General features: G+C 42.2%; 1 protein-coding gene across 6 annotated transcripts in view; it reads left to right on the top strand.

Moving 5' to 3' along the window:
- kif13a (kinesin family member 13A) overlaps positions 1-13,867 on the top strand; it is a 49,656-nt gene that overhangs the window by 19,460 nt on the left and 16,329 nt on the right. For all 6 annotated transcript variants that reach the window (XM_040031072.1, XM_040031069.1, XM_040031068.1 and 3 more), the window contains 14 exons: positions 2,253-2,265; positions 4,660-4,720; positions 5,673-5,765; positions 6,351-6,531; positions 8,619-8,706; positions 9,226-9,360; positions 9,477-9,589; positions 9,674-9,785; positions 9,882-10,094; positions 10,205-10,315; positions 10,407-10,541; positions 12,686-12,816; positions 13,087-13,173; positions 13,258-13,433. In XM_040031072.1, the coding sequence (XP_039887006.1) occupies positions 2,253-2,265; positions 4,660-4,720; positions 5,673-5,765; positions 6,351-6,531; positions 8,619-8,706; positions 9,226-9,360; positions 9,477-9,589; positions 9,674-9,785; positions 9,882-10,094; positions 10,205-10,315; positions 10,407-10,541; positions 12,686-12,816; positions 13,087-13,173; positions 13,258-13,433 (1,649 nt within the window). The remainder of the gene's footprint in view (positions 1-2,252; positions 2,266-4,659; positions 4,721-5,672; positions 5,766-6,350; positions 6,532-8,618; positions 8,707-9,225; positions 9,361-9,476; positions 9,590-9,673; positions 9,786-9,881; positions 10,095-10,204; positions 10,316-10,406; positions 10,542-12,685; positions 12,817-13,086; positions 13,174-13,257; positions 13,434-13,867) is intronic.

Genomic DNA, 13,867 nt, shown 5'->3' with positions numbered 1-13,867 from the left:
ATGCAGGGAGAGACCCTGCTCTTAATGGTGGAGAGATCTTAACATTCAAAAGTGTGGTTGCGCATCACCACAATTACTGCTTGTTGCCACAAGTGCAAAAAAGTATTTTTGCTTTGATTGCAAATATTGTGTGCACACTGCCATGGGTGTGTCTGGATGATGCAAAAGTGGACTATATCTGAAAGACAGAATGCACTAAGTCAAACTGACGAAGGCAGAAATGTTATATTTGCCATGTCTGAAAAGGGCTTTAGATTTCATTCATGCCCTGCTGAGGCTGCAGTGGCTTAGTGCATCTGCCTCTGAGGGGATAATAACCCGATACCACCTGGCACTTCTGTGCCATACATGCATGTCGCACATTTGTACTGTCCAACCACAGCATAGTCTTTAATAAGCTCTCAAGACATAACTTGACATCCATGCTGATTATTTAGCAGACTGCCTGTGGGCTTCATGCTTGAGTGTTGTAATATAAACTACTACATTTGACAACTATAGCCTGAAAAATATTTTTTTTTCTGTGTAGGAAGCATCATTAGAAGTATTTACACATCCAAATGTGACTTCATATGTTGTGAGATCAATGTCAGGGAAGACAGCTTTCAGTTAGAGAGTATGTCCAAAGCAAAGGGGGAGAACTGGAGGATAGTGTGTTTTAACTTACTGAGAAGGAGGTCTTGGCTGTGATAGGGTAGGAGGTTAGGGACTCGTTTTGAATAGGAGGCTAAAATGAAGTCAGCTGTTTGGAATTAAATGAATGTCTTGTGCGATTTTTGACAAGGAAGTAGGAACTCTATGAAATCCTAAATATAGCCAGTTAGGAACAGTTCCTCCTATTGTCTTGTTCAGCATTCCCAGCATACCGTAACTGGATACATTAACTGTACATACAGTAGATGACACAGTGAGCATGAGCCGCCAAACCACTGCAGCAGCCCCTGTTACTGCTGCTTAGTTTATGCTGCAGATGTGGAGATTCTGCTGTGGAGTGCACTCATTCAAAAACAGCGAGTCTTTCATCTTTTCATCATCAAGTGTGTGTCTCTGGCTCTCTCTTTCCACTCCTCCTCAATTTTCTCCTTTTGTTCTTCATCAGTACTCCATCTTCATATCTCTGCCATGTTTTTTTAATTTAAATTTTACCTTTCAGTTTAGCATGCATTAAGACCTTATCTGTAGTCCCTCTAGTCTGGAGACCCACATAGCCTGCATATGTTATACTGTAGCGCTTCCTGGGCGTCCCATCTTTGCGCTGCAGTATGGAGCGACTGGCCGGTGGAGGGAACTGCCTGCTGCAGTCTCTGTGTGCTTTGATTAAGACCAAGTCTCAGTGTTGTAAGTGGCCCAGATTTAGATACAGGGTATGAACCCAGATGAGGCCCTCTTGCTTTTTGTTCTTCAACCACACTCTTCTGTCGTAAGAGCTAAAACACAGTTAATTCTTTATCTATTCCCCTTGATTTTCTATTATTCTGAAACTTAGAAATTAAAAAAACAGAGGCTATTTTTAAATGGATGCTGAGCACTCCATGGCCCTGCCTTTGTCGGTGACTCGGCTCAGTTTGTGTGAGAAACATTGGTGCAGTGTTTCAGTCTTCCCAAAGCTTCTGCTCTGTATTGATTACTGTGTGAAGGTGATGCCCACCTTTGTGTCTGTGCCAGAAGACTTCTGCAGGAGTTATCTGCTGAATCTTGAAGGACTGGATTGTGGAGTATGCATGTCTTAATTAACCACACACCGTAGAGGCTGTACCTTACTGTAAGATGAGGACTGGTCCAATTAAGAGAATAATCCTGCATATGTTAGAACCATATATGCTACACTTTTGTCCTTAGTTCCGGGAGCTTGTAATGCACAGTGCAGCTTCCCCAAGCTGGCCCCTGTGTTAAGTCCACAGGCATAAGAGCTATTTATTCAGCAGAGTCAGTGGGACATTGAATCCTAAATCTCTTCCCTTCCTCACACTCCACTGGCCCAATTATGAACCCAATCACAGCACCAGCTCCCAACAGGAAAAGCAACAATGTGGAAATGAATGAGTGAGTGAGAAAATGACAGAAGGAGTGAAAGAAGTCAAAGAAGGAATTTCAAAGAAAGAACTGAGGTTACATGTTTCTTTTTTTTTTCAGTGCACTGTGGATATCAAGTTCTGACTGTGAAATTGTTTGCTAACTATGTTCATTTCTCTGTGTTTTTCTGTTTTTGGTTCATCTGCTGGGTTCCTACTATTTTCCCTCAATCTCACCAGGAAACAACCTAAGGTATGTATGTTTTATCTATTTCTTTTTCTACAAAACAACCTGCTCACATCAACAGAGCTGAATTCCATTTATAGTGACTTCACAGATCGTTCAGTAGCAGGATGCGGGACAAGCAGCGCTTCTCCCCCGAGGAGCTGAGAGACATCCTGCACAGTTCAGTCCACTGCTGTTTCTAGGGACATGACTGAGGGTGTTTTAGTAGTTTGGTTGGTCAGCAGGAGCCGGATAGATGTCCGTGTGAATGTGTCAGCGCTCTAAGATCTCGTGAACACCCACAAAGGCGCTACAATGAGAGAGGGATGAGCGCGGACACTGGGGCAGTGTGTGCGCACATTCAAAGCTGCATTGTTGGAGTGCACCCCCACTTCCCCCCTTGACAACACGCTGGTGACTAGCTCAGAGATGTTTCACACACCAGGGACGGGCTTTGTGCTCAGTACAGTCAGCCCCTGGCTGGACCAAGGGGAGCACTAGTCCGGGCCACGGGTGTGCATGGTCTCTGGGGCCTGTGAACCCGAGCTACCCTATAATACCTTTCAGCTAGACAAGCACGTGGTTGTCTGCTGAGCTATAGTGCCACTCAAATTCTCCCTGCCGTCTACTGGGGAAACAGACGCTGCAGTCCAATCACATTCGGACAGTTTTCATACTAGAAATGACAAAAAGGGCTTTGTGCGCCTCAGCTGCATCATTATTTGCACTGCTGATTAATAGTAATTGTCCAGTCTAGAACAATTTGTGGTGCAGTCACACCCTCAGGCCCGACAGAGACAGGCCAAAGGAGGCTGAAGCCCTAGTTACCAAACCAGCCTTAATTGAGAATGATGGCACTTTTGTTCCTTTGAATGGCACCCACTCACTTGTCTGAAGTCACAAGAGGAGGTCTTGCTTTCAAAGCATTCAGTGATCTCAGTGCTTCCCATGCTGACTGTGCAACCACTGCTTCCCTGGCCAGTGGCCCTTATTATGATTAAAGGTCAATTATTATGGGGTATTTGTGTAGAGAAAAGTGTTTTGGCAGAGCACTAAAGCCAGGAATTGTACCATTGACAGGACGGCAGCTACTCTTCTAACATCAGAAAAACACAAGCGAACAAAATATGTGGACTTTTTGGTCCTGACCAAGATGGGCTGCAATAATACAGATGTGGAAAAAAACGTATGAACGATAATCTGAAAAAATCTGCAATGCATTTTTAAAATCCTGAATATAATGATTATAATTTTAAGCTTTTTATCCTAAATACAAGCTAGATGACTGCTTAAGCAACCAAAAATCTGCCTAAAAACTTCAAAAATCAGATCAAGACTGAAATGTTAATCTGATTTTAAAGGTTTAAGGCAAATGGAGGGAGAAGCATACATAAAGCTCCCATTACCGAGTTCAGGCCACACTTTTTGTCCTAGTGCTTCTTTCTTGAATCAACACAAATAACCTCTTTTCCATCGATGGAGAAAATGTTATGATATTATTTAGCATTGCATTATCACAAATCTCAGGGTAATTTCCTTTGGTAATACAATATCTGTGGGCTGCATCTCCCAAACATCAGTGAAGTTCCTGCAGTAGCCCCTCCTATATCCGCTGATTTCAGTCTTTCCAACTCTTGGGTCCAGTGAGTACATGGTGCCATGACAACTGCAGTCTTTTTTTGGGGGGGGTTGTTTTTTGTTCTGGGAATGGTTCTGGATTGAGCGCTGGCACAGGTAATGCATTTCTAGAAAATAGGCAAATGAGGTGTTGCAACAGCAAACAAAAATATGTAATGGGTGACTTGCATTGCAGTTGCTTAAAGGATACATTTAAGAACGTTACAGCAGATAAATATGGAGTCAAGTGCATAAACAGATACATTGTAAGAGGAGCTGTTCTGTCTGTGAGGGGCTGTTGACTAATGCTCTTTCCCCAGAAAGAGTATCCTCTCTGTGTCTTATGTATCCAGAGCGCTTGCAGGTGCCTGGGTGATAGAAGGGCATGCTGCTGCAGAAGTCTGTGTTGTGGGACTTAGAGGGCTAAGACCCAGCCCGCACCAAGTGGAACAGCTATGCCCCTGTCTCCTTGGAGATGAGGGTCACTGAGTGCTGGAATTTCTTCTGGGGAGCGCTGACCCTGATTTATGAATTCATTTAACTCCAGCCACTATGACAAAACAGCTGAGAGTAAATTTGTACAGACAGACATGATGCGGTCTTAACTAACATTACTTTGAACATTGCTCAGTTAGGATTCCTCTTACTCACTCAGACAAGCTCAGTCCTGCTGATTTACATGGTACTGCACATCAATCCTGTGAACCTCAGAAGACGACCACCACTAAGAGAGACTGGCTTATGTTGTACTATACATGCTTGGGCAAGTGTGTGTTTACACTCCCTGTGCTGTCGCCTCTGCAGGTGTTCGCATTTGACCACTGTTTCTGGTCCATGGATGAGTCCAACGTTCCCAAATATGCCGGTGAGTCACAAATGTGAAGGCTAGAAAAAAAAAAACAGAAAAACAATCCTTTACTCAACCAGAGAGCTCAAATTATGTGCCATGCAAAGACCTGCTGCAGAGCTTTGCGTTACCATTGCAAGGGCAAAGAAGCTCACTGCATGATGGCAGGCTGTTTTTGCATCATGCAAATCAGAGTATAGTACAGGTGTATATGAAAATTTGCATTTTGAGTGAATGAATTAAAATCAACAAGACAGTTGTGTTTGTATTGTCTGGACTCGTATGTCTGCTATAGTGGCATCACAGTTGTTCACACACATTTATCATTGTGTTTATTTATTTATCCACCACTGTTACACTGCCGTGCACCGCCTAACCCGGTAAAGTCGCTTTCTTCTTTCTCCTCAGCTGCAGTTTCTGTAACATCTTCATAAAAGAGGTTATTACTGCCAGTGTGAGGCGGATTTACATAATAATTGAGGATACTTTGTGTTTGTCAAATAACTCTTGTTTAGCCGATGGAAATGTTAAGCTTACATCTCCTTTGTGCTGAACCGACAAGGCAATCTGTTCAGTTAAGGGCTGCCTCAAGGGCCCGAGCCAAGGCTTTATTTAGCTCATTAAACAGCTGGGCCATTGAGCAGGGGCATGACAGTGAGCAGCACAAGAGTTTTCTCTACACAGCTCTGCATTTTCCACATGACCAGACAGGAATCTGCCACCTTTCATGAATCTTATTCACTGTTTCGTGGCCCTTTGTGCCCCTTGTCACTCCATTTATAGAGTTTTTTTTTTTTTTTTTTAGTACCAAGACAGCCAAACAGTATGTGTGATCATAGTGCTTATACAGTATAACTGTGTATTAACTCAGAGGCTGGATCCTTAAAAGGACGTGGCCTCTGACCCTGTGTGACACAATTATTCCTCTGTTTACCATAATCTCCATGGTGACCGTGTCTTTCTCTGAAAGGTCAAGAGGTGGTGTTCAAGTGCCTTGGAGAGGGGATACTTGAAAATGCATTCCAGGGATATAACGCCTGCATATTTGCTTACGGACAAACAGGTAACTGAATGACTTCATTTCCTCCCTCGCCCTGAAATCACATTAGCTATTTTTTCCTGCTTCCTGTCTTAGAGGGACACACCTGCACACTCATCAGTTAGAAGAAAGAAAGAAAACAAATCCGATATAATCATCTGGTTGAAGCAACATCCTGCAAGCAGCACATGAGTAATGACGACACTTCTGGACAGTCTTAGTTTAACTTAGATCACAAATTGTAAATAATGATGTGAAGTGATTTGAAATGAATCAAGAAGTTTCACTTTTAACGTGCTCCCATCACCTTTAATTTTTAGTGCTAATAAGCAAATGTTAGCATGCTAACATGCTAAAGGAAATCCATTGTACACCCAGTATATGCAAATGTGCAAGCACAAATGTGGCCTGACACAGCTGCTGGCACAGCTGGAGACTCATTCTTTACATGTTTGTTTTTTGCAACACGATGATGATGGCAATTATTCTCCAGATGTAAACACTAAATACTTCCTTAAAGCAGACTATTTGTGTCCATAGCAGAGACTACACTTAACTAACTCGCTTTCTGAAGTTGGCAACTCATGTGTGACTCTGTTGTGCATCCAGGCTCAGGCAAGTCCTTTTCCATGATGGGCAATGGAGAGCAGCCAGGCTTAATTCCTCGACTCTGCTGCTCGTTGTTTGAGAGGGTCCACAGGGAGGCAAATGAAGGCCATTCTTTTAAGGTGGAAGTTTCCTACATGGAGATCTACAATGAGAAAGTCCGTGACCTTCTGGATCCCAAAGGGTGAGTTTGATGTTTGCTTTTTAAAATGCACATGTTCCAGCTCACCGAAGCAGCTTTCGGACCTGGGGGCAACAAGACGCAGCTGTTTTCACAAACTATGGAGTTGTTTTCTCGTTCTCTTCAGTCTCTCCAGCTCAAGCAGAGAGTGATCTGTCCGTTAGCTCGCATTGTCTTCTGGTTTGTGTCTCTTTTTATAGCTCTGTTGTGTCTAGTACCCAGGATGGGGGGATGGCGATAGAATGATGTGAGTAGGAAGCTCAACCCAGTTATTTCCTGCAGAACAGCAGCCAGTGTCGTCCTCTGACAGTGCTGCTTTCTTCGCCTCTGTGGTGTGATGTGGGTTAGCAGACAGACTGCTAAGAAGGGTGAGCTGTGAATGGGGATGTTTCAGGGAGATCTGGTAGTAAAGCCGTGAGCGAGAGAGCGGTCAGAGCTGCTGCGAGCCGAGCGCCAGAAACAGACTACAGTGCAGCGCTCTGTGAGTTGCAGATGTCAAAAGATGCAGCTTCCTGTCACGTATATAGTAACCTCCAGATGCTCTTGATCTTGCATCCTAATTGACTCTGTCAGTTATAGGAATAAACGTTAGCTGTAGTACTGTATAAAGCAGGAGTGGGTTAGACCACTGACAGACAGACATCTTCAAACCAAGTCTGATGTATCAAGATGGTGAGAAAATGGCACTAAGACAAAGCTGAAATCTTCCAAGCAATCTGTTTACAATAATAAATGTGATTAAACCGGTTGCCATCTCCATCAAAGGTGCGGAGCTATACAGGAGTCAAGGGTGGACGTGCATTTGGTTGTGTGTCTGAAGAAGAAAGTGAATATTGCACATACTAATTTGACTAGCCTTAACCCTAAGATATTGTTATGCAGTAGTGTCTACAGAGTTTGCCTTGCATGTTCTCACTGCTAAAAACAGACATGCAGAGATGTTTTCATTGTGTACTGGTCTTTGTGTAGAAATATAGCTAAAAAGCCTGAAACACTGGAGCCCACTCTGCTCACTGTAAAAAGGAAAACAAGACCTATCCTTGTATCTGTCTCCTGTTGGGATCTTCCATGTGACGCGCTGTGAATTTCAGTTCAGCTGTGTTTCGCTAAAATACCAGTATTATTGTGGAGCAGGAGTATGTGGGGCTCAGCTCTAAACACTCAGAGTAGTCCTCAGAGTAAAGAACAACAGGATAGAAACAAAGTTTTAGCTCCTATCTTTGAGCTCTCCACCCCTGCCAATTATGCACTTGTTCTGATAACATCTCCCCTTCTCTTTCCAGATAAATAAACCATCCTAGCAACTATCACACACACACTGGGTGCAACATAGGACATGCTTTTTGGTGTTAAATGTAGCGCAATTTACAGTAAGGTGCCTGCCACAAAAGAAGAGCATCTCTGAACACACAGCACGTCAAACCTCGAAGCAGATGGCCCACAAACGCAAAAGCCCACACAGAATTCAGATCATCTCAAACTGGTTTTGTGAACATGACTTCACTTTACTCATATAGCCTCCATAGTCACCAGATCTCAATTCAGTAGAGCACCTTTGGGATGCGGTGGAACGGGAGATTCAAATCCTGCATTTAAAGTCAATGTGGGCTGAACATCCCTGAAGTTGAATCATAGGTAGATTGTTGAATCTATGCCATTAAGCATAGATAAGAGGGGGTCCAGCAAGCAAGTTCCTAATAAAGTGTCCAGTGAGTTTACACTGCTGATGATTGCCCATGGTGTATGCCTTAAACAAGAAAAATCCACACCTGTGTGTATTTTTGTTTGGCCTTGTTCTCAACCTGTTGTGAACCCATCTCTACTGGTGTGCCAATGTGGGAATGTTACCACAAACACCAGATTTAAAGCACTGCTGCATTGTGAATCACAGGAAATCTATTTGGTGCTGATAAGCTTAATCAAAATGACGTATTATTCCCTTTGAAAAAGCTTTGATTCTTATAAATGTTCATGTATATGTTACAGTTCCATACTACAGCTTGTATGCATTTAATAAAAGATTTTAAGTTTCTTCAGAGTGCTTCTTTGTTCTCTTTTACTCATTGTGTTGCCTTCTCTATTTTTTAAAGGAGCCGACAGTCCCTGAAAGTTCGGGAACACAAAGTCTTTGGTCCATATGTGGACGGTCTGTCTCAGCTGGCTGTGACCAGCTTTGAGGTGAGTCTTTCACCCGTCTGTCATCATGCTGCGACCAGAAATGAGGCGATATCCACCCTCTATCAGAGCCACATAAACATGATTTATAACATCCAGAAGAAATTACTTTGTATCTTCAGTCGCCAAACCACTGATTTACATTTGGAATAACCTCGCTGTGTAAAACCTTCCCAAGCGCAGAGACTCCAGTGACACATATTCCTGATGTGGGATGTAGTCATGGGGTTTTGTGTAGTGCGTATGCCAAGCCTTGGCAGGCCCTTCCATAATTAAGTTTAAACACCTCCGCCCTGCTCCTCTGCGCTCTGCTCTGCCTGATATTAGTCCAATGGATTTCCCACAGCCTTGGCCCTCTCGCTTTTCTGACCCAATTAAATGAAGTGGCATACAGCCAGATGTGCACATCTATCACAACTATCATTTTAAAGATTTAGCCACCGAAATGTGCTCAAAGCCTGAGCAAGAAAAACACTTTAAATAGTTCTGCTGTCCTAAACTTCCTCTTTTTTGTTTTTTTAGGACATTGAGGTGTTGATGTCAGAGGGGAACAAATCTCGCACAGTTGCAGCCACCAACATGAATGAGGAGAGCAGCCGATCACACGCCGTCTTCAGTATCATTGTCACGCAAACGCTCTATGATCTGCAGTCTGGAGTAAGTCTTTTTGTTTTTTCTTATTTCACACACATTTACAATCACTTTTTTCACAAGGACAAACATTTGTTTATTAATTAAATATATTTGTCTGGGCACACTGTGACTGTCAACAGAATTCAGGGGAGAAAGTGAGCAAAATGAGTCTGGTTGACCTGGCAGGAAGTGAACGTGTGTCGAAGACTGGAGCTGCTGGGGAGAGACTCAAAGAAGGAAGCAATATAAACAAGTGAGAACATTTTTATTTTGTATATGAGCTGTATATAAAGTCCAATCATTTATCAGGTTAAATGTATCTTTGTTTGGTTTTTAGGTCTCTCACCACATTAGGATGTGTGATTTCTGCTTTGGCTGATCAGTCCGCAGGAAAGGGGAAGGCCAAGTTTGTGCCTTACAGAGACTCAGTGCTCACCTGGCTACTGAAGGTTTGACCCACGTTCTGTTTGGGTTGTTGTTTTGTAACTTTCTTGTCATGAAAGTCTATTTTAACAGCTTCTTGTGATTTTTTTTTTTAAACTCAGGACAACCTTGGCGGAAACAGCAAGACCGCCATGATAGCCACGGTGAGTCCAGCTGCTGATAATTATGAGGAGACTTTGTCCACTCTACGTTACGCCGACAGGGCCAAGAGAATCGTCAACCATGCCGTTGTGAATGAAGACCCCAACGCTCGGATCATCAGAGAGCTCAGGGAAGAGGTGGAGAAGCTGAAAGTTCAGCTCTCTCAGGCCGAGGTGAGAAGAGAGGTTGAACCACAGATGCTGTTCAATTAGGAATAAATTATGCCAGACATCTGACTCTTACTTATTCTCCTTTTTAAAAAATTTTTTTTTATTCCCATCAGTCCATGAAGGCTCCTGAGCTGAAGGAGAAACTGCAGGAGTCTGAGAAACTCATCCAAGAGATGACAGTCACCTGGGAGGAGAAGCTAAGAAAGACAGAGGAGATTGCCACTGTAAACACCTTACTCATGAAAACTGTGAAACCTCAACTCTAATTCAGTGTGTTTATATGAACAGCTACATTGTTATTATCCATGTTCTCAGGAGCGTCAGAAGCAGTTGGAAAGCATGGGCATCTCCTTGGAAACGTCTGGGATTAAAGTGGGTGAAGACAAGTGTTTCCTGGTCAATCTGAATGCTGATCCTGCCCTAAATGAGCTGCTGGTCTACTACCTGAAGGTAATGCTATTTTTGCAATGTCATTTTTTTCCAAGCTCAGCTCCTCAGTCAAGCCGGTTTTTTTAATAAAGCAAATTTAAGCACAACAGGCACTATCTGAGGTGATGCACAGAAATCAATAAAACAATTAGGAGGCAGTAATTTAAAAACAATAAGGAATGTAATTAACATAATTAAAATCAATCTCTAGTGTTTACAGAAACACACAGTCGTAAATTAGACCTAAAGTAAAAAGGTTCATAAGACAAGATAAGTTTTTAAGTTTAAGTCTGAGAGTTAGGCAACTGCAAAAGATCAGTTAGCTGTAAGAGCTAGTTTGGTGTTTAGAGTTAAGTCACCAGTCGAGTCACCTGGTCTTGCACTGAGCATGTAAAATTGTAACATGACGAATAGTTACTTAGAGATATGCTGATGCAAGCACTTATAAGTGAACAAAATTTAAAGATGAATCCTAATCAATGCTAAGATAGATGAAATGCATTCATGAGTCTGTCTACCAGTCAGGGGTCGAGCAGCTGCATTTTAGACCAACTGCATTCATGATAATAGTGCCTTGCAAAAGCTGACATAAAAAACAAACTGCAGGAATCCAGTCTGGGCGTGATAAAAGCATGGATATCCTTGCCAAGGTTGTTTAAAAAAAGAAACTAAAAGCTAAAAGTGCACAGATTTAATCTGCAAATCTAATTTCAGAAAGGAATCAATGAAAGCACCGAGGTTCTTTACAGCAGGTTTACAATATGATGCTAGAGGTCCAAGACCCAAAGTATCTGTTGATATTATCACACTGGATTATATACTACTCAACAATTTCTTTGCTTAATGCAAATATAGCATACAGCTTGTTTTTAACGGTGAGTCTAATTAGTTTAAACACATAGCCTGGATCTGCCCTGTTACTTAAGTTTAAGAGTCTCTTAGAAAAAAAAGATAGAGATTATTCACACTGCATTGCTGTATTGCATTTCTGTGATTATCCCAGTGATTTTAAATATTAAATTTAAACTGATTTAAATTTCTAAAGTTGCAAGAGGACATTTTTAATAAAAAAAATAAAGTTTTACACACATATATTTGTATGATTTTTTTGGGTTTAGAAAATTAACGAGTGCCTAATGTTAAAGTGAGACTTAAGTATACAGTTGGTAAATGGTAAATAGACTGGTTCTTTTATTTGTGATGTCAGTGTTAGCATTTTGATAGCGAATGAGCTAATGTGGCTAATATCATGATTAGCATTGATAAAATGCTCCCAGACCAGAGCTGGGGACACAGCTGGTTACTGTGTTTTCATGTCATCTTATGTCCTATAGTGAAACCTAATCACTTGTCCTTTATTAATTCTCTGTGAATTAACTTTCAGAATTATAGAGCAAGATGTTCCTATGATGTTTATTATAATCACTGTAGCGTTTTGCTCATAGTGACTGCAAAAGACCAGAATGCCTATATGGTGGAAAACAAGCCAAAAAGATCCCCTTGTATTCTTCATTAGTTGCCACAAAGACCCAGTTAGTCACTTATTCAGTCACTCGCTAATACTGCAGTTTACTGTTTAAGCACTCACAGTGAGTCTCTTCATGCGTCACATACCACAGCAGTAATATTTAGCACTGACAGAGGCCCTGAAACACACACTGAAGCACACATGTTGTAGTGAGAGAAGTTCAGTAAGAGCAGGTCTGGACTTTGAAGTGGAACAGCCAGCCGTCTAGTTGGATGTGTGAGCGCTGAGGCATGTGAGACAGCAATCTGCACAGCTTACAGAACAACAGGCCTTTGTCTAGTTCCTGCAGGCCAGCCTGGCATATCAGTGTGGAATGACTATGGTAATGTGAAATAGGTTCGTTCGCTGCAGGGTACGACATCCTTTAGAAGCTAGGATGTTTGCTTTACAACGCCGCCTCGGCACACATGTTTTTTTGCTTAGGCCTGATTTTGCTTTATGTCTAGTTGTCATTTTCCCAAATTCGTATTCTTGTGTTTATTGTTTTTTTCACTACTTTAGTTCAAATCAGTTCAGTAGATAAAAGGTAGCAGCCTTTTGTGGTTATGGCCAGAACGTTTGGATAAGAAGGGTGAGATGTAATTACATCCTGATCTGCCAATGTAGTTTCCCTAATCTTTCCTGCACCTGTGTGTAGGAGCACACGCGTGTGGGTGCAGACACATCTCAGGACATCCAGCTCTTTGGGATCGGGATACAGCCAGAGCACTGCGTCCTGGAGGTGTGCCCAGATGGTGATGTCACCCTGATGCCAGTAGGGAATGCCAGGTGAGCTGTCGTGCAACTTATTCCAACATACTCTCTGTCTGTGTTTCCGTCTGTGATCTGCGCTCTTGGATGACTGGACCTCAGAGTTTCACATGACCTCACTGCACAGGAATCTCATGATCTGAGCTCCTCACTTTGATATCAGATGCATGTCTCCCTCCCCCTAAAAAACCATTGTTCCTACTCGATTAGCCTGCTTCTTCCCCTTGAAAACCTGAAGGTTACAATACAATTCTTCAACAATAAAATATAAATGTATGTTCTCTGCAGGACCTGTGTGAATGGAACTATGATTGATTCATTAGTACACTTGTGGCATGGAGACCGTATCTTATGGGGAAATAATCACTTCTTCAGGTATGAGTCCTTTGTTTTTGTTGCCACATTCAAGCGTGTGAACAGCTATGAAGTCACTGACTGGATATTTGTGCTGCTCTCCAGGATCAATCTGCCTAAACGAAAGCGGCGGGACCGTTTGAAGGAGCTGGAGAGAGCATCTCCCAGAGAGAGCTTTGTCGAGGCAGACATCGAGACAGCCAGCGAGGCCTCTTCTGAGCAAGACTACACTTATGAGTTTGCCCAGATGGAGGTCATAATGAAGACTCTTGGAAACAATGGTATGATTGGGAACATGTACATATTTTATGAACTGCCAGCTCATTCCAGAAACTCTGACTGTATCCTAACATCCTTTTAAAATACCATTCCTGTATTACTGGGTTTAATCCTCTGAATAAAGGGGAAAAAAGTATTTCTCTATTTGACTTCCAGTATCCATGTGTAAATAGCAACTAATTTTTCTTAAATGGCACAAATAATAGAGTTATTCTTAGAAGAAAAACAGTTTCTAGCAGCTCATGAATATTAATTCAGTGAGTGTTCATGAGTAGAACAGTAGTTTAATCTGTGATGATACTGATAATAACTAATATTTGCATTTCTGTTGAGTAACTTCACATTGCAGTTGTTCTTTGTCTTGATCATGGCTACATGCCTAAATGCACTGAGCTGCTGCCGTGTGATTGATTGATTGGATATTTATGTTAACAAG

Source organism: Simochromis diagramma, unplaced genomic scaffold (genome assembly GCF_900408965.1).
Source record: "Simochromis diagramma unplaced genomic scaffold, fSimDia1.1 OVJJ01000361.1, whole genome shotgun sequence".
Lineage (NCBI taxonomy): Eukaryota > Metazoa > Chordata > Actinopteri > Cichliformes > Cichlidae > Simochromis > Simochromis diagramma.
The sequence above is the reverse complement of the archived record's forward strand: the minus strand, read 5'-3'. Positions and strand labels throughout refer to the sequence as shown.